Source organism: Silurus aristotelis (assembly GCF_946808225.1).
Source record: "Silurus aristotelis genome assembly, chromosome: 12".
Taxonomy (NCBI): Eukaryota; Metazoa; Chordata; class Actinopteri; order Siluriformes; family Siluridae; genus Silurus; species Silurus aristotelis.
In genome coordinates this window covers 16,377,548-16,404,069 of record NC_139585.1, presented here as the reverse complement: position 1 = coordinate 16,404,069, position 26,522 = coordinate 16,377,548, and the positions used below count along the sequence as shown (strand labels likewise).

The 26,522-nt window shown below is 36.4% G+C and overlaps 4 protein-coding genes and 1 long non-coding RNA gene across 6 annotated transcripts in view; 2 read left to right on the top strand and 3 right to left on the bottom strand.

Annotated features, from left to right (window-relative positions):
- Positions 1-4,473, bottom strand: part of osbpl7 (oxysterol binding protein-like 7) — a 17,092-nt gene extending 12,619 nt beyond the window's left edge. The window contains exons 1-6 of one of the 2 annotated variants that reach the window (XM_083557043.1): positions 4,265-4,473; positions 2,208-2,344; positions 1,745-1,888; positions 1,391-1,444; positions 1,195-1,308; positions 911-1,066 (exon numbers count right to left, since the gene is read on the bottom strand). In XM_083557043.1, coding sequence (XP_083413169.1) covers positions 911-1,066; positions 1,195-1,308; positions 1,391-1,444; positions 1,745-1,888; positions 2,208-2,333 — 594 coding nt within the window. In that variant the 5' untranslated portion in view covers positions 2,334-2,344; positions 4,265-4,473. Of the gene's footprint in view, positions 1-910; positions 1,067-1,194; positions 1,309-1,390; positions 1,445-1,744; positions 1,889-2,207; positions 2,361-4,264 lie in introns of those variants that run through there. The other variant, XM_083557042.1, reaches the window with a different exon arrangement.
- A 1,341-nt stretch (positions 4,474-5,814) lies between these two features.
- On the bottom strand, positions 5,815-8,025 carry mrpl10 (mitochondrial ribosomal protein L10). The gene is made up of 5 exons (XM_083556177.1): positions 7,927-8,025; positions 7,099-7,268; positions 6,552-6,716; positions 6,307-6,451; positions 5,815-6,227 (listed from the first exon to the last, which is right to left on the bottom strand). Exons 1-5 carry the CDS (start codon positions 8,003-8,005, stop codon positions 5,980-5,982), a joined length of 807 nt encoding a protein of 268 aa, XP_083412303.1. The 5' UTR covers positions 8,006-8,025; the 3' UTR covers positions 5,815-5,979.
- Positions 7,962-11,546, top strand: pnpo (pyridoxamine 5'-phosphate oxidase). The gene is made up of 8 exons (XM_083556176.1): positions 7,962-8,057; positions 8,277-8,523; positions 8,816-8,940; positions 9,088-9,187; positions 9,275-9,328; positions 10,068-10,196; positions 10,293-10,363; positions 10,547-11,546. Exons 2-8 carry the CDS (start codon positions 8,329-8,331, stop codon positions 10,710-10,712), a joined length of 840 nt encoding a protein of 279 aa, XP_083412302.1. The 5' UTR covers positions 7,962-8,057; positions 8,277-8,328; the 3' UTR covers positions 10,713-11,546.
- LOC310734310 lies at positions 11,309-15,191 on the bottom strand. The gene is made up of 2 exons (XR_014536008.1): positions 14,942-15,191; positions 11,309-12,325 (listed from the first exon to the last, which is right to left on the bottom strand). It is a non-coding gene; the product is annotated as an uncharacterized lncRNA (long non-coding RNA).
- A 5,176-nt stretch (positions 15,192-20,367) lies between these two features.
- cdk5rap3 (CDK5 regulatory subunit associated protein 3) lies at positions 20,368-25,116 on the top strand. Its single transcript, XM_083557713.1, has 14 exons — positions 20,368-20,514; positions 20,792-20,837; positions 20,967-21,098; positions 21,513-21,613; positions 21,774-21,822; positions 21,942-22,120; positions 22,981-23,117; positions 23,272-23,416; positions 23,496-23,597; positions 23,730-23,811; positions 23,895-23,983; positions 24,219-24,424; positions 24,678-24,849; positions 24,999-25,116. The coding sequence occupies exons 1-14, from the start codon at positions 20,509-20,511 to the stop codon at positions 25,062-25,064; spliced, it is 1,512 nt and encodes a 503-aa protein (XP_083413839.1). The 5' UTR covers positions 20,368-20,508; the 3' UTR covers positions 25,065-25,116.
- The last annotated feature ends 1,406 nt before the right edge of the window (positions 25,117-26,522 follow it).

The following is a 26,522-nucleotide window of genomic DNA, read 5'->3' as shown; positions in this document are numbered from 1 at the left end:
GATCACGATTAATCACACATTTTTACCCTAAATTATTACTTTTCTTTTCTCTAATCAACATGGCATGGAAAAATATGTATGCTTTATGCAAATGTTTATTATTAGTGAAACCAAACTCAACATAAACAATAAAAAATAGAAGTTTCAAAGGTCAAAGTTTTTTTCAAAGAACTTGTTCATGTCTAATAGACACATGAAAAAAAGAACATAGAAATACCAGGTTCCTGTTACTTCTGACAGGGTGCTCTAAAATAATCTTGTAAATGTTTGAAAGTAATTATGGTGTTTTAATTATGTAGATTGACACCAAATGAAACTTTTGCCATGTTTCCACACAGTCGTTTTTAATTGCCGAAAATGTGCATCATGGCGGATTTTGGTGCTTGATTTGAGACTTGGCATAAAACAGTAAAACAAATGTTTAGTGATTAAATATTATATTTTGGTGGAGTGCATTTAATTTTTTATATCTGAGTAAAGAAAGGACGTGGTGTATAAATGTGTGTTCCTTTGAAGGTTTTGATTTTGCATCTTATATTTTTATTTATTTTTATTTTGAATAAGAATTGTCAAACAGAAATGCGTCCTGCATTTATCGCGCTTTTAATAAATAGTGCCATTAAAATGTATGTGTTAACGCGGTAATATCGACAGCCCTAAAAAAAATCATAAAATAATATGAAGCATTTAATCTAGTTTGTGTCATTAGATATATCATGCTTATTAAAGAGATATTATGGACATCAGTCTGTATAATCAGCAGTTATTTGAGATACAGCTTATGTGTGATTCATCATTTTGCAGAAGGTTAATTTTACTTTAGGGAAACACATTGCATTACACATTAGCAGTTTAGACCACTAATTTATGTACTTGCTCAGGGGTTAAGGGAGATATGACTATAGCTTACCACATTTTGCATGGCTCCATTGACCTGAAGAGCATTGCTACCATCAGAGAGGGCCTGTAGTAAGCTGTTATGAACATGTGCTGCCTCGTTCCTTTTGTACATGCGATGAGCACTCAGCTTGGTTACCCAAATGCAGTACAGATCATTGTTCTTTGCCTTGACGAAAAAAAAAAAAAAAAAACCACAATATTATTTGCACAAATTGATTTGCATTTAACTTTCTTTAGCTCACAAAAGTGTTAAAGATATAAATGATTTTATTAAATCAGCACTTGACAGTTTACCTGGATATGATACAGACTGTCTCCAGTATCCAGGTCTATCCGTCTGGCTTTTCTGTTTACTGACATCACTGCAAGACTAACATCCATTGACCCATGCAATTTCCCTTTAGAGCACTGTTGGTAGTATAACATGTGAGCTGGGCCTGTGTATGACATGTGAAGCTTAAAACATGATTAACAAATACATCCTGCTTACATCATATTGGTTTTTTGAATATCGGAGGATCCCTTTTTCCAATACAAAGTATCTCTGTAAGAAAAAAAGTAAACATTTTCATTGTAAGAAATCTAATATTGCTAAAAAAAAAAAAAAAACATTGTATGTGGTTAGGTTTTACTCAATGAGGCACAGAAGGTAAAAACCCCAACAAACATAAAATACGACCAAATAAACCTCAAACTGTGTTATAGTCAACAAATATTTTCATATATTTATGTTTTACATTTTTTATGTAGTTGGGAAAATGATCCTTAAGAGTCTCAATTTGTAACCTCTGGATTTTTGTTGATATTAAATCAAACCTAACAAAGTTTTATGAGCTTTACTAACCTTGTGCCAGCCTTTGAGTGGCCATTTTCTTCTCTTCATCAAGTAGCCTTCACAGATGCCAGGAGGACTCATATCCCGCATGGTCTCTACACTGGCACCAAAATTCTCCTGCAGATCCTCCATTATCTCCCAGTCTTTTATATTCTGAAGGTAAGAAAAAAGCAAAGCCAAGTAGAAGTGTTTGAATCTAACACTCACAACTAAGTACACCTTCAGTCAGTTCTATTAGTTATACAGAAAATTCCACCCTACACTTTACAATAATACAAAGCACATCCTCTATGGGACTAGTTAAGACTTGTTTGGCATTCAATTTAAGATTTAGAGGTTGAACAACAGGTTCCCTACTCCCAACAAGAAGTTCTTAAGGGTGTATTTATTTTTGTGTTTTTTGTTTTAAAGAAACACGTCGCCATGGTGAAAGACCCATGAGCGACGTGAAAATCAAGATTTTTGGAGTCACCTGTCGTGAATGACGAGAGGATGCAGTGCTGCTGCTCCGGGAGTGAGTTTTTTGCCATCCAGCAGCTGATCTGACCAATCCAGACTGAAACTTGCCATGTTCTGGCATTTCTCCATAGGATTCCATACTAAATATGCCTGACAAGCACATTATTATATAAAAGTTTACATTAATAATGAGATCTGTTTTCTTCTTCAACACAATTGTGTTGATTCCAACAATATAAAGATAAGAAAGAACTATTTGATTAGACATAGCATCTTTTCACAACCAATCTATACAAAGGAATAGAATGTGTACTTTTCTTTTCAAACCAAATAATAAAAAAAAAAACATTTAGTCAGAGTCAATATAAAATAATGATATATTAGATCTAACAATTAATCCACTGATCTTAATTAGATTACTCTGATTACTGATGTATACAAACCATACAGAATGTAAAAGACATAAAAGACTCTTTATATCTGTTTGTTGAATGCAATATGAAAAAGCACTACATACATAAATGACTTCAAAGAAACCTCCTAAATTTGTTAAAATGCCACTGAAAACTAACTTGAATGCAGCAAATACTGTTAAGATCAAATAGCCAGGGATATTAATCAGTTAAGCACATTTCCATTAGCAATGATGTGAATATTTGGATCACTTGTTGTTATATATTTAAAAAAAAATCATCAAGTTTACCTGTTTACCACAAGACCAATAAACACAAAAATAACTGAAAACCAAAGATGGGTGTGGTTTAAAACAAGTAAATTTGCTTAGAATACTAACAAGCCAACACATGCTCATCAAGTAGACATCAGCCAGTTACTATGAACAATATATCTTTGTATTTACAACAGATGGACTACTGAGAAATGCAATAACCATGTAACCACCTCTGTTTGAGAGTTCCTGTTAAATTGTCTGCACGAGAATCAAACAATAATCAATTAAGATCAAGATATTAAGCAATAATAATTATAAAATAAATCACATGTACAGTCATTTCAAATTATCTTTTCAAAATGGAGTTTCAATGTAAAACCAGTAATTGGGCACCAGCAAGAGTCTCTGTGTGAGAGGATTGAAGTCATTGGCTTGAAGCCATGTAATTGTAGCATTCCTGATTTACCTGTTGCACTGAGTGTTCAGGTTCAAGACTTATTAAGATAACAAGGAAAATTTGTATTTTATTTTGGCTACTCCCAAAAGAAGACAGAGTTCATTTGTCTGCATATTTGATCTGGCACACAGGGAATTAAATAATCTCAGAAAAAAAAGATGATACTGTAAACAAGGGATAAATACATGAGAATTTTTTAAAGTTTTAAAAGAGGGTTTTTTTATTTTATTTATCTAGGCTGGGAATAGACTTTAACGCTGTTCAAGAGAAGGATAGCAAAAGATTTAGCAGTGAGGCTGGATTGACCTCTGCTGTAGAAGCAAGCAGGAGGAAACAGGATAAAGAGATTTTAGCAGGTGGCAGCTTTGCTTACTCAACATGAAAAAACAAACAAACTGCGCACTGAATGCACAGAGCACTGCACCATTACTTGATAATGATTATTTTATATATATATATATATATATATATATATATATATATATATATATATATATATATATATATATATAGTATAATATATAATACTAATATAATATATATGATTCAAACATATACAGTTGTTATGTACTTAAGTCTCATATTAAAAGGAAGGAATGACAATGACACAAAATTTCAGCTTTGCAAATCTGCTTAATGGACTGATTTCTGTTTCAGTTTCATAAAATCATTGAAAATTCAAGGCTTAATTATTGTATGCACAGGCACAGGCAGTTGCACTGTGCAAGAACATCAGATGGTTTATAATTTTCTTTTTCTATTATAGTTACTTGGAGGGGTATATGGCTTGAAGAATTATTGAAAGGTACTGCAATAATAAAAAAAATAATTAAAAAAACAATAGTAAATAGATTTTATCTACAAAGTAGATACACTATATAGTTTTTAAATGCAGTTCCTAATGAGAAAAGCTTTAGTATAAGTGAATCTATCTGCCACTTACCTGAGACTCTTATACAAAATCTACTTCAGAAATATTCTAGAATCCATGTTTCCACACAAATCAGTTGTGTATCTTCATTTGTAAATTCAGATTCCCCTTTTAGTATGCTCGAGAAAAATAATATTTGCTATGAATACCTCAACTGCCCTACTATCTGCCTGAGTGTCTTAACATCATCCAGGGATAAACCATTATCCGCATTAGTGACGAAGGAGCAAGAGGAATTAGAGGGACAGGAGAAATTGCTCTGCAGAGACGCCTAATAGTAAGAAATAATGGCGAGTCTCCGGCTGCCATTTCAATGCACGCAATTCACTGTCTTTGGTAAAGGTTCTGAAAGAGCAGGATCTCCACCTAGTGATTATTTTAGGAAAGTCATCTTTAAACAATATATCAACTGAAAGGACCCAGGGCCCTTCGGAATTACCGAACCTCTTTATAAAAATATAGGAAATAAACATACATTTTTAATGAACATATTTATTATTACTAAAACGTTTTCTAACAAAATGTTTTTTATTTCCCCCAGGAACTCTACAGATATGTAAATATGAGGTTACTTACATGCAAAACCTTTTTTCCATACATTATCATGGAATAAAAATGGAGATAAAAATACCATTACTCATGAATACGTAGTAAGAAAAATGTTCCATGTCTGTAAACAACTGAAGACATGCTGTAAATAAGAACCCTGAGCATATTCAATGAACACATTTACGACGATGGGGAAAAAAGGTGAAAGGTCATTGTTTTTAAATTACAAAATTACATTTACATTGCATCTACAGTAACAATATAAAGTGAATGAAATTCACTAAGTGTTTTTCTGAATTAGCAACATGGCATTTTGTGACAAGATCACGATTTTAAATTGTCAAACATTTTGGGGATTCACACCTTCAGCACACAACATGCAGACCTGAATGTTATGATGGTGCATCATTTGTTTTGAAGCAGTTTTGCAGCCAATTGTTTATGGAAAGATGAATGGTTTGGTAATATTTAAGCCTTCTAGCAAGAGGTTCATTCGGGTATATAAAACTTTTGAAAAGCTGAGCCATGCATACTTCTCAATCAACACAAAATAATAAATGCAAATGTAATGTTTTACAATGACCATCTCAACATCTGGATTAAACGGTGATTTGAACTGAAGAAGTTTATTTGTCCAAACCTAAAGATATTTACAGAAGCTAAACACATTATGCATGTGGCACTGAAGATTGGAAACTTATTATCGCATGTGTGATTCCTTTAAATATTTATTTTTGCTCATTTCGTGGAAGTGTGCCTGTATTTCTGGAGAGCACTATAACTGTTTTAATGTGGCAGAAAGACCTAAATGTCAAATTCCAAAGATTAATTTCAGAATACATTAATACAGATTTATTAAATCTATTGGAACCTATAGTAAAATCAAATAAATTACATTATTTTTCTATTAATTGAATTTTTTTTTTTTTACTGCCATCAAATATATAATTTTGTTTAATAAAAGAAGCATGTGACTGTTAATAGGGCGACCAATAATAAATGTGACAACTTACAACATCTTTAGTATGTCTTTATGTTGCATAATCCACTGATTGGTCGATAAATACATGACAATTTTGGTGTCAAAACAGTATTAAATGTTCTTTATCAGAGTCCACACAGAGCTCATGCTTATGGATCTGAAATTTTTCAGCCTCGCAGATGGAAATGCATTCAATTCAGGCTGATGTTTTATTCGTTTTGGGTGCTGAAGTGATCTCAGTGCTGTCTGCAGGCTGCTGCTGTTTAATATACTGCTGTAGGAGAGCTGACAGGTATGCTGGGTGCCGATGCAGCATTGCAACTGTGTGTGACGTCATCAAGGTCAAACCTCCAACCAGTTCACCATGGATAGTACGCACAGAAGGCAGCTTAGAGTGGTTGAGAATTCCTTCCCTTGAGAGTAGCGTATTCTCAATACAGGCTCCTGGAAAAACAATTCTTGTCACCCAAGATGGAAAAAATATTGAAAAAAAAGTAAAAAAAAAAAAAAAAAAAAATCTCACCTAACAGTAGCATCTGAGGACTCCTTCGTAACACATTTAACATTTCCTTCACTTTTGGCTCTTTGCTGACAAACAAAACAGTTTGTCCAATGAACAGAGGCTGCATGTTTCTATAGGGACTGGTGGGAAGAAAGGATCTCATTACCTTAAAAAGCAAGAAATCCAGAGAGAGCATTTGTAAGACACACTGAACACAACTCATGGAACATGGAAGACAGTTCACAGCTCACTGAAACCATCATTACCTTATTGGGAAAGAATTTAATGGAAATGTCATGTTTTTTAAGCCTGTGCTTCAGCAGCAACATGTCCTCAGCATTGATGGCATTGTTTTGGAGCACAGCAATCATCTTGTACTCATTAAAGACTGTCTCCAGGTCTCTCTTTAACAGCCTAAACAGGCCACTTTCCTAAAGAAATACAGATTAGTCAAACAGACAAATATAATTTAACTTCAGTTGCACACTTTGTTTGTGTCTCTTCTGAAATAATGATCAATTATAAGAAGAATTTATATTGTATATAATATGGTACAGTACCACATGTATTGTTCTGTTATATAAAATACATTTTAAATAAGAGATAACATTCTAAGACATTTAATTGTCTTTATTTAATCATTGATGGCAGTACAATCTTAAAATTGTATTTAGATAGATACGAGTGACTCAATTTTATATATGGCAAATGTATTCAAATTATGTATTTCACACCCCACGGCCATGCTCTAAAATCTAGTAGTTATTACATCACCACTACTTTTTACCACTAGCTTGTTTATTTATTACCAACCTCCTCAGTTTTCTGGATAAGTGATGGAAAAGCTCCAGGAGGAGGAGCAGGTTTAGGGGGGATGTATTCTGTAACAGCCATCAGCTTCTGCTTCAGAAAGTGCATGGGCTTTCTGTGACGGGTTACTGCCTTGGAGCCATGACGTACACTCTGGACCAATGGCATACATCCTGCAGGCATATAAAGAACACAGATACGTGTATTAATAATGATGTGCTGCAAAGATTTAAACAAAAAGTTACACAAAAACTTTAACAACATCCTTTGCCTTAAGACTGTTGAACATTGTTTTCATTGTTTTGACTTGAATTCAGCCATATTTTAAGCCTCTGCACCACTAAGCCTCCATGTTGGGCCCTTGAACAGGCACCTAATCCCATCTGCTCCAGGGGCAAATGATTACTGACCCACTGATCCATGACCCTGTGCTCTGACCCCAGCTTTCTACCAAGATGGGATATGCAAAAATAGCAAGTCCCCTTCGGGATTAATAAAGTACTGTAAATAATTATTTTTATTCAGCCAAATAACTTCAATTTTAACTCAACCCCAGAAGTTAAATATACACCGCATAGTTGTTGTTCTGTTCTGTTCTTTTCTTTTCTTTTTATTCTTTTTGCTTGCTTGTTTGTTTGTTTAATTATAAACCTATGTTGTGTTTGCGGTGCCCAAGCCTGAGGTGGAAAACCACACCACAAGCTGGAGCAGAAATCCATTAACACGCCTTTACGCTTTAACACTTTCATTTTAAACACCCACTAAGGATTTATTACAAATACTATTAAATTTGATCCTAATTCATTCGATACAAGTAACCATAAAATATACCTGTTTTTGTAACAATCCTGCCACACAAGGTCGCTGCCATCTTGCACCGGATGTGACGTCGAGGGGACTTGCGTTTCATGCACTTCCGCACAAGACTAACTGAGCTTCAAAACATATCCATGCAAGGAAAGGTGAACGATTTTTTTAAAACTTTGAGCCGAAACTGGGTTATAATATATATATTATGTATATATGTATATAATAAATATATATAAAACGGTTTTTTTTATATAATTATGTATATATGTATATAATAAATCCGTTTATATTTCATTTTCTTTTGAGAAAATGCTTTTGCTATTATGGCATTAAAAAAAGACCGACTTAAGTTGTTTATTTCTACTCTTCAGCGACGTGTTACGTAAACATGTTATGACGTAATTATGTCACGGCCATGACAGCATGAGAGTCCTGTTCAGCTTCAGCGCACTAAAGTTGATCTGCAGAACTGGACTGAACTGGACTGAACATCTACCTGGATCTCCTTCAGTTTACCACCGAACCGAATCTGCTTTTCATTTCTGCACCAGATCTGCAGGTGACCACAAACAGATGGATCTGAGTAACATGAGAAAGAGATATAAAGGCGATGAGGAGGTAAAAGTCATGTTTTTTTAATACACCTTTGAACCTAAACTCGTCTATGCAGTGACTGAGACCTGAATAACAACCCAGTTTTAACGCAGAACCCTGACCTTGTCTAATATTTATTTATTTACTTTAATACTGTCATTGAATGTTTTATACAGTATGAAAGCAGCTGTATGTATAGATAGATAGATAGATAGATAGATAGATAGATAGATAGATAGATAGATAGATAGATAGATAGATTAAAGGTTTTTTTTCTGTATACACATAATCATGTCATTTTAATTTAACCCCACAGTCTTTCGAAGAAGATCAATTAATTTCCCTGGACCCTATTAAGCAGTTTGGTGTGTGGTTTGATGAAGCAACAAAGTGTCCCGAAATTGGTGAAGCCAACGCCATGTGCCTTGCAACAGCAACCAAGTGAGAATGTTTTTTTTTTTATTATTGCATATTGCATTTTATTCTTAAGAGGAGCTGTGCTTCATTTTAAAAACTTCAACAACAAACTGATGCATGTGCTACTGTTGGAGTAAGTGCTCAGATTTTTGTCATTTTTAATGTGCAAAGGGACGGCAGGCCTTCTGCTCGAATGGTGCTGCTGAAAGGTTACAGTAATGAGGGCTTCCGTTTCTTCACAAACTATGAAAGCCGTAAAGGTAAAGAGCTGGTAAGTCTTTCCAAACAGCCTATCTGTAATTTGTTTCAGAGTCAAAGTCACCAAAAATTTAAATACTTTTTTAAACCCATCTTATAGGACATAAACCCCCATGCCTGTCTAGTCTTTTACTGGGAGCCACTGAATAGACAGGTGAGTGTTTACACGCTTGTACATTAAGCATATTTAGTATATGTTAGCAAAAAGAGAATAGGAAAAATATAAAATTACCATTACAGACATTTCTAAATATACTGTGTAGGTAAATGTTTGTGGACACCTGACCTTCAAATGCATATGAACATGCCGAAAATGCCACTCCAGATTTTGTCCCTCATTGCTGATACAATACCTCCACTCTTCTGGGAAGGCTCTCCACAAATGTTTAAAAAGTGGCTGTGGGAATTTCTGCCTGTTTAGCCACTAGATAATTAATTAGGTAAAGCACAGTTATTCCACAGCAAACTTTGGCAAGCTATGTCTTTGTCATGCTGTAACAGGTTTGTTCTATTGAAAGGAAACTGAATTCTTACAATTCATAAAGCCATTACTGACAATTGTGCATTTCCAACTCTGTTTCAACAGTCTAGTCTTTGGCCTCAAAATACTACATTTCCTTTATGTGCCTGCTCTCAGTTTAATGTACATTGTCCTGTATGACCATGACTTGTTTCTCTGTTGTATAAATATGAGGTTACACACGTGTGAAACCCCCTTGTTATCCATTGCTATGGGAACACACAAGGGGTTATGGTTGACAGTTGTGCAAGTCAAAGAAGGACCATTAAAAATACAAATGCAGATTATATATTTTATATGTGGATTATATATGGGTTCTAGAGTAACTTGTTTCTTTACAAATGTACATTTATTTACAGTTGTGTCCCTACAGGTTCGTATCGAAGGTACTGTTGAGAGAATTGCACGTCAGACTTCTGCTGAGTATTTTCATTCGAGACCCAAGAGCAGTCAGATTGGTGCAGTTGTGAGCAGGCAGAGCAGCGTGATACCTGGCCGACAGGTGAGTAAACAGTTTCTAGCCTCAACTCTGTACCAAACTGTACCATTCAATGGTTGAAGGGGAAACTCTCGTGCAATGACCTTCTTTTCTACTCAGTACCTAAGAGAGAAGAATGCAGAGTTGGAGGAGAAATACAAGGACTCGGAGGTTCCAATACCAGATTACTGGTATGTGTCAAAGAACCAAGTAACTTTAGATTGCTTTGACCTTTTCTTTATACTTCCTTTTTATTAAATTGATAGTAATAACCAGGGTAGGGTACTAAATGTTTCTATTCAACTGCAGTTATTCTGCCATTACTTTTGTATCATAACTCTATTGTTTATTGTTATTTTGTTCTTAACCTGTAGGGGAGGCTACATTGTTGTACCACACCTGATTGAGTTCTGGCAAGGCCAAACCAACAGACTGCACGATCGTATTGTTTTCACAAAAGTTAAGGAGGGTGAGACTGAACTTCAAGAGATGCAGAATCAGACTGAGGAAGGCTGGGTGTACCAACGGTTAGCTCCCTAACCGGAAATCATTTCACTCCATTTCTCTTCTAGAATAACTTCAGTACATTAGGAAGTTAACTAGAAACACATATGTGTTTCATTTAGTAAAGAATCTGGATCTGCAGGATTGCTGCTAGAAAGTTTTACCTGCTTTAGACAAATTGTTATTGTACCATAAAATCGAATCATTTTAAACGTTGTAGTCTGTAATTCTTGTTAATAGATTATTGATTGACATGATGTCTGTGCTCCATCCTAAACATCATAAAATGTAAAACAACCAGCAGGTAACATTTTACCGTAGTATGGTACCTTGAGATTACGTACCTTTTGGTTTCTGCCCAAAGCTTTGTTGCTTGTGTTTGTGGTAGCTATTTGAGCTGTATCTTTATACTGCCAATAAATGATTAATTATTAAAGTTTTACACTAAGCTGTTGTGGAGCCTCTGAGAATTGAGGTTTGTTATTGTTTTTTATTTTCATACTAGAATTAAAGAGGTCACTGTAGGGATAATATTACACTGTGATGAGATGAGTGATATTGTTTTAATGTAGACAATGTAGTGCAGCCGTAACCGGAAGGGTCTGAACCACAGCCATTAGGTTTTTCCCTAATTTATATTTTGCCAGTGTTTTTTGCATTTAATGTAAATGTTGTTGTCAGCCACTAGATGGCGGTGCTACAACAAAAAAAGCAGACACTGTAGTTATTAGTTATTTAGAACCGTGTAAAATCTCGGGTTTTTTTTATTATTAATATAGGCCACACTAGCAACCAACGTAGATCTGTATTGAAACGTGTACATTATTTTCCCTGTGTAAATGTCCTGGTGAAGTAAAATATTGAAAAATGTCTGTTCTGTTGTCTTTGCTTAAACATCCAGTTCATCTTTAGTACACAATCACAAATGTTTTCAACAGTATGTTTAAATACACATAAAACAGGCCAAACACATACAATCTACGTACATCATACAATTTACGTAATATGCTCACAGATTTCTGTACACTAAACAATTAGCCCATGCTTAAATTTTTTTGGTATCAGAAGAACTCTTAAATCTTAATTTCTAATTTAAGTTTATAAAATATTTTTTACCTGTTAGCAAGATCATCATGTCTATGACTAGATAAGATAAACAAGAAGGTTCTGCAGCAATATATCGCTATTATTCAATCAGATATCTATTGATTTTAATTCTGTAATTAAAAAGCAAAAGCATGTGCATTTGTAAGCATTTATACTGTGTATAGATTCTCCTTTTTAGTACATGTTCTATTTCTCTAATGCAAAGTTCTCATCAGTCCTGCTGTGTTCACTAAAAATATTAGAATTTTCAGCCAAAGTAGATCGAACCCTCTTTTTCTCTTTGAAACGTCCAGAGTGCGAGACTTTGACATGACGGCTTTTGGTGGCGGATCTGTCCACAATCTTTTCCAGCTTGGTATTTAGCTGACTGCCAGCGTTATCTGTGATTTGAGGATGGCTGGACAGCTCTTTATTGCCAGTGTTGCTTCCATACTCAGCTGGAATTTCATAAAGGACTTTGGCCTCAGTTGGCTTCTTCCTCAAGAAGCTAAGTTTCCACCAGGCATGGTCAGCCATAGTTTATACAAAACAAACCTTTGGACCTGCAACAGAGGTAATTTATGGATTTAGTGATTTATGACTTACAACACAATTAGATTTTACAGCTTCACCCCTTCTTGCAGGAACTAAAGTCTCTAAAGCCTAAATGCTACTTTTAGGTCAATAATTATTTTTTACCACCTGTACATCTTTTATTTTATTTACCATTTAATTTCACTGTTAAGCCTTTAATTATATGCCCAGAACTGTAATACATACAGTCAAGATGGGATACCAGTGGATTACCATATCTCCATTCACACACATCAATTCTTAATTTCAGTTTGAAAGAACATTTGCTAATTTAGGTTTATTTACTATTTTAACGACGATCACATTGAATCGCGGAAAGTGTGTGAGATTAGGTGAATTCAATTATTCTGCTTCAGGAATTCATCAGACTATACCACAAAGGCATACATTCTTTCTTATATATGCAATCACAATCAAACTGGTTATTATAAGCACCCTGTGGATCATAAACTGATGAGCATATTAGTAACCTGAATTTTATGGTATGTCAGAGTTAACTATTAATATAAACTATTTTATTGTAGTTAGGATCTCAGTGTAAATTGTTGTTTTACATTTGAAAGATTTAGACATTCTAGAGTTTCTAAAGTCTCCTTTAACTTTAAGGTGCTGATGCAATTTATTGCACAAGAAATGTGTGTTTCTTTCTTAAAAAAGGGTCAAATTATTAAATCTATTGCTATCATTGTTTGTTTGTTTGTTTGTTTGCTTGTTTTAAACATTTAGCACATTATTAACCTACTTTATACTCTAAATGCGTGTAGTGGATAAGTTTCTATTCATTTCATCAGAAGATTTTATAGTGGCTTTAGGTAAATAGCAAGAAGTGTTAAGGCAAGCTTTTTCCTCTGTTAATGATTACATACATGAATGACATCTGATTCCACTTCTGTTCAATTGATGACAAGTACCACTGTATACTCTCCCTTCCTTTAGATCTAAGATGTGCCAACACCCACAGTCTTGCATACCGAATTGTTTGCTTTTCTGTTAGCCAGGCAACTGCAAGGCCATATATAAGCATGTATAAGGTCTCTATGTTCCTTATGTATGTGTAATACTATCTAATGTAAATATGAAGCAAGTGGCAAAGGTTTGATAATAGATCAGTTTGACAATAGATCATCTCACACGGCCAGCCACCAGGCCAACTTTCTCTTACATAAGCTCACATGCTTGACTTTATTACATTTTTAATCAGTTTGATCTTTTTTTTGATAGGACAACGTTTCATGGTGTGCACTTTCTTCCATAGTATTTCAGCCCCTTAGGAAGGACTAAACTTTCATATGAGCTCATTATGGCAAATGATAAGTTGGACTGCATATTAAATAAGATGGGATTTAAGATTGTGCCTAAATCAAAAGTTTTTAATCCTTTGAAAACTTGCCATCTTTTCGAAGAGTTAAAATGTAAAACAAATGCAAAATATGGATGGTTCAAGGAATCATTATAGACAATCACAGTGAGTAAAGGAAGCAAGGATGTCAAAAATATCCTGCAAATAAATAAATAAATGCCATTATTTAGTTGAGAAACTACTGTTTTTTAGGAATGTTCACACAGTTGTGTGTCCTTAAGAGCACGTATTTCTAGCACACTAATCTTCACATCTCTTAAATGGTGTCTTGTTTCAGTAAAAGAAGTCAATGGTTTTATTTTCCTGAGAGCGGTAAAGGGTGCTGACTGTACTACACTGTAATCCAACTAAGAACACTACCGATGAGAAAGACATTAAGTGGATTTTCTTTTTTAAAAAGTCATATACTTTTAGGTTTATATTCTGTAACAAACATCTAGCTTTATAACATGCAATATACCACCATTTAACACTTTAACTAAATTTCTATATGACATTATGAATTGCATTATAAATGATTTGGTTTCATTCTGTCTGAACACTTTTACAGATCACAAAACATGCACGCCTTGAGACAATCAATAACCAAGTTCAAAGCCTTTCACTGAAACAATGTTTAAACAAGGAAAAAGTTAGCCGAATGGCAGCCAGGCCCAGTAAAGTAAGTCATAGTCACAGGAGTATTATGTTTGCTCACTGAACTGGGCTTTTATAATATCTCTCTCAGCTGGGATAGGTGTGGATATTGTCATGGTTACTGTGGGGTTTAGGAGCCCTAGTCGGTTTCTGTTTCTCTGACTAAGCTGTTTTACTGCTTTAAGAGCAAAGCATTCATCCAGACCCACTTTACCCCGATGGCTATTCTCCCAATCTTATCCTTTTCATTTAACTCGCGACAGTGATACCATCTATCTAATATCAATTTTAATAAATGTTTTAGGTTCATGCTGAGTGCAAGATTGCTATCTGACATTGAGCAATAAAGCATCTCTATTCAAGATAATGACTTCTAATTAAAAGGAGGGAGAGCATTAAGCAGTAAACATTGCCAGCTGAAAAAGTCCCTTAAAGCCCTGTGCACATTCTGAAAACAACAATACTTCTTATTACACACATGCAGCTGTTTAACCTCACATGATGTTTATACATGTAGAAGAAAATGAAAAAAAAAAATACTCATCAAGCATTTACAATAGATTTGTAGATCATTTTACAATTAATTTACCAGATTTAAAGATAGTGGTGTTTCAGATGAGCAGACGTTCACATGAAGGCAGGACTGGGATATTCTACCCGCTGTTTTCTTCCATGCTCCTGTGCAGGTTTCCTCTTTCAGTGACTGCAAAGCACTCTGCAGCTCTGCCACTTTTTGTACCTTGAACCTTCCTTCATAAAACTATGATTGTTTTCATTTGACACCAAGGTGCTGCCTTCCCCACTATCTCCCTACACACCCACACACAGACATAAACACTGAAATAACTGATTATAGAGCCTCCCACAAGTCAAGCCGAAACTTAGGGACAACCCTTTGGAACTTGTGTAAATGTTACAGCCATATGAGTGAAAAGGGGGAGGGTTCACTCCATCAAACTGAACCAATCCTATGGGAGTGTGATGTTGACTTCTAATTTGCATTGTATATACAATGGACACTCAGCATTCTGGATGTAGAAAATAAACACGTGAGGTTTTGAAAACTAAATGCCTTTCTTTCACTGTCATAGACGAAAGTAAAGCTTATTCATCCCTCTCCCTGATCACCTAGGACATAAAAGATAAAAGATTCACAAATTCCTTTGAATATGGTTTACCACTCTAGTCTGTTTGTGCACTACAATGTGAAGTTTAGTGTGCTGACTATGGGATGCTGCAAATCTCACATTTCAAAACATACAAAACATTGCTGATTTTCAAGAAACTTCAAAACAGCTTATACAAAAACAGGTCTGTAAACATGTGTACTACCTTTCAAATTCCCCCTAATAATCCATTAAACTGGTTTTCTGTGTAACACATATGTGTAATGGCCCAGGCAGTAAAAATTACCTGGGTACCCTCTTGTGATCTTCCAACAAACTGAAACCATATGACAGTGTTTACAATATATAATGCTCTCATACAGAAATGTATGAGAGCATACCCCCCCCCCCCCCCCCCCCACTATATAACAACATGCCTGCAGGTCCACTGACTGTACAGGATAATATGTTTAACCGCTTGTAGATATTCAGTCCTCCAGAGATAGCAATATTTTTTTCTGGGCTTTTCTTCTTGTTAATATTCACCACCTTACTCACATCACCGAATTAGCTACTACTGTTGTTGCCCAAAGATGGCACTCACCGCTCATCTATTACTGAGGTTTGCTAAACGAATCTGGCTCAGTTTCTCCTCTTGTATGAGCTGCTGACAGCCAAGGTCGAAATGGCAGTGGTCTATGTGGGATTATATAGTAATGTTCAACTGGCAGAATGTATTATACGTCTGTGCAATTCTTTTTTCTCAAGGGTTTTTAATCAAAGTTTTAGACAGCATAGCTGCACCCAGTTAAGTAATAGATACTTTGGTTAGTACAACTGGGTGAAACCAGGGTGAGTTAGCAACATATCTACATTTCAGAGTACTGTAGTTTGATGTTCACAAGGTAAATATTAAATTAATTAAAAAGAAATGCAGTGGTGACAGTCATTAAACTATGTGAATATTTACCACAAATGGACCGAGGCAGCACATATCCCCAGGAAAGTGGTGTGTCTGGAAAATATTTGGCATTAAACAGGTGGATCACTTCACCAATGCCAGGTTAACTGACTTGGAATTATGGTTCTCCCAAGCGAAACAGCATGCTGGTGCAAGATATGCTGGCCCTACCCTCTACTAAAGGACTATGTCTCTCACTGCTTTGCTGGTACACTGATAGCTTCCTCTCTTTACATGTTTTTTTTTATATAAATAATTCAGGATTAGATTTCTGATTTCTGAAATAAACAACATGCAAAAAAACGTCAAATGTAAGCGACATGTGTAAGAAACTTTCGTACCACTCTTTTAAATATTGCAAAATAAACCTCTGTTATATACATCTATTACAGAAATAATACATACAGCATTAGTGTTGCTCTTAAGTTAATAAAAGCTGATGAACACATTATTAAGTATGTGTTGCAAAAACTAATAAACAAAAAAAAAAAAAAGGAAAAAAAAGAAAAAAGTTTGAGTTCTTAACATTGTGGTTGGTGTAAACAAAGCTGTAGTTGATCCAATCCCAGGTTCAGGTGTAGAAATGCCCGAAAATATTGTGTTGACATCTTTACACATGTACTGACAAATGCATCTATCTACAAACTAATAATGATAAGTTGGTCTGTATTTAATGTTTTGGGTTTTTTTGGGTTTTTTTTTTTGCCAGACTTAATATTCCAACATCCTACCCTGTAGGTAATCCTGAAAATAATCAAAAAATCTGATATATTCATATAGCTATATTCAGGTATCCCAAAGAAAGCTAAAAACAACTAGCAAGCAAATTATTTGCATGTAACCAAAGTTACATTTATTTCAATGCACTGTATAGACTTTAATCTTGTGACAGAAATATGCTCATGTACACATGTTAATACATTGTACATATCTTATATTGTAAATTAAAAAAATATCTCATAAACTTCCATTGGCAAAACAGAAGTGGGATCGACAGAGTGATGAGAAAAGTAGGCAGGAGTACAAGGAGATGCGGCAGCAGGTAAAAAGGGATGTGGCGAAAGCCAAGGAAAAGGCACATGAGGAGCTGTATGAGAGGTTGGACACTAAGGAAGGAGAAAAGGATTTATACCGATTGGCCAGGCAGAGGGACCGAGCTGGGAAGGATGTACTGCAAGTTAGAGCAATAAAGGATGGAGAGGGAAATGTGTTGACTAATGAGGAGAGTGTGTTGAGAAGATGGAGGGAGTATTTTGAGCAGCTGATGAATGAGGAAAATCAGAGAGAGAGAAGGTTGGAGGATGTGGAGTTGGTGAAGCAGGATGTAGATAGGATTAGTAAGGTGGAAGTGAGAGCAGCGATTAAGAGGATGAAGAATGAAAAGTCGGTTGGACCAGATGACATACCGGTAGAAGCGTGGAGATGTTTAGGAGAGATGGCAGTGGAGTTTTTAACCAGATTGTTTAACAGGATTCTGGAAGGGGAGAGGATGCCTGAGGAATGGAGAAGGAGTGTGCTGGTACCGATCTTTAAGCATAAGGGAGATGTGCAGACCTGCAGTAACTACAGGGGAATTAAGTTGATCAGTCACACCATGAAGTTATGGGAAAGAGTAGTGGAAGCCAGGCTGAGAGAAGAGGTGACCATCTGTGAGCAACAGTATGGTTTCATACCGAGGAAGAGCACAACAGATGCCTTATTTGCTTTGAGGATGTTGATGGAGAAGTATAGAGAAGGACAGAAGGAGCTGCATTGTGTATTTGTGGATTTAGAGAAAGCGTACGACAGGGTGCCGAGAGAGGAGTTGTGGTATTGTATGAGGAAGTCAGGTGTGTCAGAGAAGTATGTGAGGGTGGTGCAGGACATGTATGAGGACAGTGTGACGGCAGTGAAGTGTGCAGTAGGTACGACAGACTGGTTCAGGGTGAAGGTTGGACTGCATCAAGGATCGGCCCTGAGCCCTTTCCTGTTTGCAGTGGTGATGGACAGGTTGACGGACGAGGTCAGACAGGAGTCTCCCTGGACTATGATGTTTGCAGATGATATTGTGATTTGTGGTGAGAGTAGAGAGCAGGTTGAGAAGAGCCTGGAGAGGTGGAGATATGCGCTTGAGAGAAGGGGAATGAAAGTCAGTAGGAGTAAGACAGAGTACATGTGTGTGAATGAGAGGGAGGGCAGTGGAGTGATGCGGTTGCAGGGAGAAGAGGTGGAGAAGGTGGAGGAGTTCAGGTACCTGGGGTCAACAGTGCAAAGTAATGGAGAGTTTGTTAGAGAAGTAAAGAAAAGAGTGCAGGCAGGGTGGAGTGGGTGGAGAAGAGTGACAGGAGTGATTTGTGATAGTAGGGTATCTGCAAGAATAAAAGGGAAAGTTTATAGGACTGTGGTGAGACCTGCGATGTTGTATGGATTAGAGACAGTGGCATTGAGTAAAAGACAGGAAGTGGAGCTGGAGGTAGCAGAGCTGAAGATGTTAAGGTTTTCGTTGGGAGTGACGAGGATGGACAAGATTAGAAATGAGTTTATTAGAGGGACAGCACATGTAGGATGTTTTGGTGACAAGGTGAGGGAGGCGAGATTGAGATGGTTTGGACATGTGCAGAGAAGGGACATGAATTATATTGGTAGAAAAATGCTGAAGATGGAGCCACCAGGTAGGAGAAAAAGAGGAAGGCCAAGGAGGAGGTTCATGGATGTGGTGAGGGAAGACATGCAGGTAGTTGGTGTGAGAGAGGCAGATGTAGAGGACAGGGTGGTATGGAGACGGATGATCCGCTGTGGCGACCCCTAATGGGAGCAGCCGAAAGAAGAAGAAGATCTCATAAACTTCCACATATATTGTGCCTCACATACATCTTACATATAGATCTTATAAACATATATACTCTTACTGTACTTGCTTAACAGCTTTTGAACATTCTGCAATGTCTATTGCCTTTCTATTTATATGTTGTGCATTGGACATATATTTACACATTTATCTGCAATTGTCTGTCTGCGCAATACTGCCATTTGCACTTCTGGTAGACCCTTAACTGCATTTTATTACTGTGTAACTGTACGATGTATTGATAATATAGTTCTATCTATCTATCTATCTATCTATCTATCTATCTATCTATCTATCTATCTATCTATCTATCTATACAGTATATATACAGTATATATATATATATATATATATATATATATATATATATATATATATATATATACTGTATATATATATATATATATATATATATATATATATATATATATATATATATATATATATATATATATATATATATGCTAAGAAAACCACGCAACCTATGACACAGTTTGACCTCGGTAAGTGTAATTATAGAGTTGCCTTGGATATGTAGTGTACTAATTATTATACAACATGGTTAGATTTAACCTTTCTAGTTCTCAAGTGAACCAATTTAGATTAAAAGTGGTAAGTTTATCTGTTTATCTGTTTATCAGGCAATGAATAATTTTAGTGTACATGCAAATAAAGGTGAGTTTGCTGCCAACTCCAGAGATGAGAAGTGGTAGCTCAGTGGGTAAGGCATTAGACTCTGGTTCAGAAGCTCACAGGTTAAAATCAAAAGCACCACTGTTATACTGTGCAAACATTTAATATTAGAAAATACAATGCAGCATGTACACCTTTATGCACAATTATGAGGTTATCTAATGAGCCAAATGTGTGGCTGCATAATAAAGCAGATATGAGTCAAGAGCCTCAGTTAATATTTGCATTAAATATCAGAATTGAGAAAATATAAGGTGAACTCTGCACCCATCTGGTAAAAAGGGTCGCTTTGTAAGAGAATGAGGTCTTTTACTTTGGTGATTGTAGACCCGGTCCTGTGGTTTGTCTACGCAGGAGACTGTGCCACTATTGCTGTTTGTAATTGGTCGCTCCAGACAGGAAGAAACTGAACAATGTGCCTTTGGATTGGTTAGAGGTGTAAGTACGTGTCAATGGCCATGTAAACGAAAACTGTATGCATGAGACATCGCATTTAAAACTATTATGGATCTGTAGAGTATCTTATAGTAAATCATTATATGAGAAAATAACAGGAAATTAAGTACAATATGGAGGTAAAGTGAGGGTTGTGGATAAACGTGATTTTGAGGCGGTGCATTTGACGTTTTGTAGCTTCAATGGCCTACAGTGCTAAATGTGTGATTGTAGTAATAATGATAATACAACTTTGAATGCTTGTGATGTCAGTGACGTTCAGACTTTGTGTATGCAAGTCAGCTGTCAGTATTATAGCTACTTTTCTAAACTATTGGTTTCTTACTTGACATGGGTCTTTACCTAACGTGTTACACTAACACTTTTACAGGAAATAAACTCTTTTTGTCATTTCAGAATATTCAAAATCTCCCTATTGACATTCACACCAGCAAACTTCTCGGTAAGATTTCATTCTCATTTACACCTGTACACGCATGCGCAGTATAACAATCAGGTTTATTGGCTTAAGTGTCGACATACTAGAAATTTGTTTCCAGCAGTTGGTGCATATGTGTGCGTTTGTTTTCAGACTGGCTGGTGGACAGGAGACATTGTACTCTGAAATGGCAGAATGCAGTGAAATGCATCAGAGAGAAGATCAACGCTGCTCTCCAGGACATGCCAGAGAACAAGGAGATCAAACAGCTGCTCATGGGCTCATGTCAGTCCTTTTTCCCTTAATCTCCTCACATCTAACTTGCACATGCAACTTTTTTCAATATCTTGTATGTAGAGTGGGTAAGCAAATACACGACTGGCTGGCTTGGTATGTTAAAGAGAAAGAAACACTGAGCCAGAGGTGTGCATCAGATTTGAATACATTTTAACAAAGTAAATAAATACTTTTTCTGAATGTATGTTTATAAGATTGTTCAGTCATATTTTATACTCACTTCATCCTGGTCAGGGTTGTGATGTGATCTGCAGTTTGTCACAGGAACACCTGAATGGCATACCAGTCCAAAAACTCTGCAACTTATGTGTGCATGCATGTTTTTCTGCTGATTTTACAGCATACAAACTATTATTTACTTATCTATTAACCTTTAGTTAAAAAAATATTCTGTCTATGCAGATATACATTATTTCCATTGCCTAAGGATAGTGGATATACTAAAGGGAACAGAAGTCTCATCCAAAAATATATTCGGCAAATACTCATCACAAAGAATGAAGGTGATTGCATGCTTTTGATTTGTCTGTGTGTAACAGTTTTCACATATACTAAACATTTTATATATATATATATATATATATATATATATATATATATATATATATATATATATATATATATATATATATAAAATATAAATAATTTTGTTATCATCAATAGGATTGGCAAGAAATTGTGTCACTTTATGAGAAAGATAATGCATATCTAGGTAAGTGAGGATGCTTTTTTTTTTTTTTTTTTTTAAGTGATTTTATGTATATTGTGTATAGACTTATTTAAAGATTGCTGTATGTTTGTATTGCACATGACATACTTGTATGTGTTTAGCTGAGCTGGCCAGCCTGCTGAGCCGCAGTGTAAGCTACGAGGGCCCTGCTTTGAGGAAACAGGTAGCTAAAGCACAGCAACTGCAGCAGGAGCTGAGTAGGCGCGAGCTGGAGTGCCAGAGCGGAGCTGCAGACATGAGGGAGCGCTACCACGCAGCCTGCAAGCAATACGGCATTACGGTGAGCATCTACTGAGTCTGTAGTGAGTCGCCAATAAAACAGACACAGCAAAAGGAATAATTTATGAATTTATATATACTTTTCATGGTGCACACATACAGAGAGATTGAAATACCGTTTCTCTTCTCTCTCAAGTGTTTACATTGTCAATGCAATATACAAAGTTTGTATAGGCAGTCACTGCAATATAGAACACTTAACACTTAAAAAATTATTTGACTTGAATGGGACCTACAAAAACATGCAGATGTTTGCACACTGTACTTTTGGGCAGGAGACATAGGGCCAAAAGTATGTGGACCCTAACCATTCTATTATTTGTAGGGTTTTTCCAAACAGCTAAAAGTCAAGTATACAGTTGTATAGGATAACTTTGTATGCTTTAAAATTCACACCCAACATATTCCAGTGTGACAGTGCTCCTGTGCACAAAGATATGGTGTTCTAAGGTTGGTGTGGAAAAGTTGAGTGGTCTGCATAGCCCCACTGAACACCTTTAGGATGAACTGGAATGCCCAATGTGAGTCAGTTTTTCTAGCTTGAGCTTATGCCCCGAACAGAAGTCACAACAGCCACAACCAAAAACCATTGAAGGACTTTCCAATAAATGAAAAAAAAATAAAAAATACATTATATATAAAGGACATATTAATGCCCACTGTTTTACAGTTTGACACTCAGCATGAATTCATAGGTATGATAGTCAGTTATCCACATTATTATTGCTATATCGTGTAATCTACTGATTTCTCCAGCAGATTATGAAACACTGATTTCAAAACAAATAGTTCTTTAAAAAAAGCACTTGACTAAGGAAATGTTTCTCAAAGATTATAAAGTTACTGATCTGACTTCTGCAGGGGGAGAATGTGGCACGGGAGTTGCAGGCCCTTGTTAAAGATTTACCTACTGTATTGGAGGAAACAGGAAAACAGGCTGCCTGCCTGGAGGAAACTATAAAGTTCTACATAGCTTTTACTAAATTTGTCTGTGACTGGTGAGTGGCATTAATATGACTTCAGAAATTCATTCATGAATTATTTTACTTACAATCTCATCCACTCATTCACTCATCTTTTATAGTTTTAGATAAATTGCTTAGTCTTTAGAGTCAATTGTTAAATAAACTGGTATCTTCCATATCTCGTTAGGTCTAAGCCTGTTCTGCCAATGCTGTCTTTCATTCAACAAAGAGGAAACACAACAATTTACCAGTGGAAGACAGGAATAGTGCCAACGGTTATAGAGAGACCTGTAGTAGAGGAAGCACCACCTGACACAGTAACAGAAGAAACTGTAAGTAACCAAATAGCATTGTAAAAAAACAAATGAACAGGTTGGGTGAATGTTTTCACTCACGCTTCATTTTATACAGATTGACTGGGGTGACCTTTGTGGGGGTGCTGAGGAGGTAAATATTGGGACCACAGTTGAGGAGGGGGTGGACTGGGGCATCACACTTGAGTCTGGCAAAGAGGTAATGCACATGTTCTGAATACAGCAACTTGCATATGAATGTGGAAACATATAGATTTTTTTTCTTATTGTGAAGCACAGTGGCAGTAATATTGATTGTGTCATATGTTTAATATTCCTATTTCAATATAAGGAAACAGATGATGGCTCCATTGACTGGGGTGAAACTGAAACTGCTGCAGTGGAAATCGAAGTTGTTGCTGCAGGCACTGACTGTAAATATGTACTTGCTTTCTGTAGTAAATTTCACATGGGCATAACGTTCTCACAAGATTAATGAGCCAGGCTGGGTTTACAGGTCCTGAAGGTGTTGCGAGAGGCGAGGACGCGCTCTCTTTGCTCGAGAACCCACAGACACGAAGTCAGTTTATCGATGAATTGATGGAGGTACTTCAACTCCACACTAAAACATTATTTTATGACACATGACAATAAGCAAGCTAGAAATTTGGGTCTACACTTGTGTCTACAGCCTATTTTATAAACAGCTTAAACCCATCACATAAAAAAATATCATGCACGCTTTTTGTCATAAACAGCTTTCCAGCTGTAATGGTGGTTTATCTCTGGTGGAAATGTTTGTTAGGTTGTGATGTACTCCTCTCTGTGTCTGACTGCTTAGTTGGAAGTGTTCCTGTGTCAGAGACTGAGTGAGATGATTGAGGAGGGTGATATGGTGGCCATGAGCCAGTTCCAGCTGGCTCCCTCTGTGATCCAGGGGCAGACCTGTGAGCATGTGCAGGCCATGCTGGCAGATGTACGCCACCTCCTGGAAGAACTGACATCGTTGCGCATGAAGCATCTGTTCACGATCCAGGCATCGCCACGGTAAGTGCTTATATGCACACTTACTGTTCTTTAGCATTAACAGATGTACACATATATTTAGAATAATTCATGAATAAGATGCATTAAATGTCAGTTCTGGTGATTTAGGACTTTTGCCCAGGTTTTGCCACACACATAATATAGACCAGAGAAATTGGGAAACTGGACGATGCAGGACGATGACTCTTCAGAATTAAATGTAGGCATACACAAGAAATCTTGCTGGAAGTTCATTACTGTGGTTGTGTTTCAGCTATGTAGAGCGTGTGTCCGACATGCTGAGGCAGAAACTGAAGCAGTCTGAGATCTTGGTGCTGAAACGTGCCTCCCTAGAAGAGCAGCGTCAAGAGGCTCTGGAGGAACAGGCCAAGCTAGAACCTCGCATCGACCTGCTGGCTGCCCACATTAAGGAACTAAAGAAACTGGTACTATATTCTATTAACTTGTAGGAGTATATCCAGGAAGGGAATAATAGTGATTTTTTTTTTTATCTGCTCATTTAATTAATGTAATTGTGAGTTGATTGTGCTCTCCTTGTCCTCCTATCTGAATCTTTTACTGTTTTATCTTACAGATTGAAGCTGACATCTCAAAACGGTATAACAAGCGGCCCGTCAACCTTATGGGAGTTCATGTGTAAACTGCATAGTCCTCACAGCCATTTCATAAATAAACATTTTATTTCTTAAAAATAATTGTTTTTAATGACTGCACTGCACAACCACACAATGTCAGACACATAGCCTAAACTTTTAAGTTCTCTAAACTCTAGAGACTCTTGTTCACAGAGTTTTCTTAGCATGATCTAACTTTCTTTTACCAATGATTGTAGCTTTTACACTGCCATATTTTTGGACACAGAGCCACAACAGTCGTGTGTACATTCGAGGAATTAAGGATTAATAATCATACCAGTTCTGTTCTTTTAAACTCTGTGTAAATAGTTTGAATGACTCATTTAATTGTGATTAAAAATTTTATTTTCTCCTAGCTATATTACTAAGCAAAACATTCTCTAAGCTTGAGCCATGGTGCACACCAACAAAATGCTTTTCAATCAATTTTTTTTTTTTTTTTTTGCATTTGCTCAAAAAATGCTAGCTACTATTGTAAACATTTTAAAGATTCAAATATATAATTTTCTTTTAAGGGTTCATTTTCAAGACCATTTGTAGCACATCAGAACAAAGTTTCTTATCTTCAAAATGCTAGGGGTAGGATCAAATATGTCAGTCCTTGTGCATGCTTCCAGTGCAACAAAACACTTCCATTTAACTGGCATTCCTCCCACAGAGCTGTGTAAAACCTCCCAGCAGCACTGGGTGCTCCATCACAGTGTCATCTCCCTCTTTGCCCCAGGGCTGCCAGCGTAATCACATGCCTGAAACACATTATGCTCACAAGATTGAGGACCTAATGGCTATTATCTCGCAAGTGTAGCACATCCCCTGCATACTAGCCAGGAAATGTGTGTGAATGGATTCAAATTTCTACTGCAAAAATTATTGTTTTCATTGGTTATTTGACTCCACTATGAGGCCTAGGCCAGATTAAAAAAATAACACTATTCTTGATCCATAATGTGGTACTTTCAAATCTTACTACTGTCACACGTCTGTCCTTTTGTCATTAACCCCCCCACCATGCTCTCTCACATACACACTGATGAGGCTTATGATAAGCAGAGGGACTTCACTGAGCACCATTATTGTCTGTGCTATTCATCAGGCCAGACATGCTCAAGCACACACAAGCCTCAACATTAGCCACAGTACACACTTTGTTTTTCCTGATAGACAAAAACAGAATATGCCAATGAGCCAGGTTATTATCGAAAAGCCTTCCACAATATTAGATTCATGTTTATTATTTAATGGACTGCCTTCTCATTGAATGTCTGACCAAATTTCTGTGGATCCCCCAAAGTCTTTCCTTCTGCCTTTCATTCTTTATTTGTTTGCTGCAATTCCCCTCATCCCTGCAGTGGGCAGATGCTCAGAGGCACTGGCCAGAGTCAGAGCCATGCAACTGTGGCCCAGAAGACTGGGGTTGCCAAGACAACTGGCCCAGTACCCCTGCTGTTGTCACTCTGCTCGTG

Coding starts and splice junctions, on each gene's coding strand:
- mrpl10 (XM_083556177.1), bottom strand. CDS start 8,005: ATGAAACGCAAGTCCCCTCGACGTCACATCCGGTGCAAGATGGCAGCG. Junction 6,452..6,551: donor TTAAATTCTTTCCCAATAAG/GTAATGATGGTT, acceptor TTGCTTTTTAAG/GTAATGAGATCCTTTCTTCC. Junction 6,228..6,306: donor TCCTCAGATGCTACTGTTAG/GTGAGATTTTTT, acceptor TTGTTTTTCCAG/GAGCCTGTATTGAGAATACG.
- pnpo (XM_083556176.1), top strand. CDS start 8,329: ATGAGAGTCCTGTTCAGCTTCAGCGCACTAAAGTTGATCTGCAGAACT. Junction 10,197..10,292: donor GCGTGATACCTGGCCGACAG/GTGAGTAAACAG, acceptor TTTTCTACTCAG/TACCTAAGAGAGAAGAATGC. Junction 10,364..10,546: donor GTTCCAATACCAGATTACTG/GTATGTGTCAAA, acceptor CTTAACCTGTAG/GGGAGGCTACATTGTTGTAC.
- cdk5rap3 (XM_083557713.1), top strand. Junction 23,118..23,271: donor ACTAAATTTGTCTGTGACTG/GTGAGTGGCATT, acceptor ATATCTCGTTAG/GTCTAAGCCTGTTCTGCCAA. Junction 23,812..23,894: donor TGTTGCTGCAGGCACTGACT/GTAAATATGTAC, acceptor CTGGGTTTACAG/GTCCTGAAGGTGTTGCGAGA.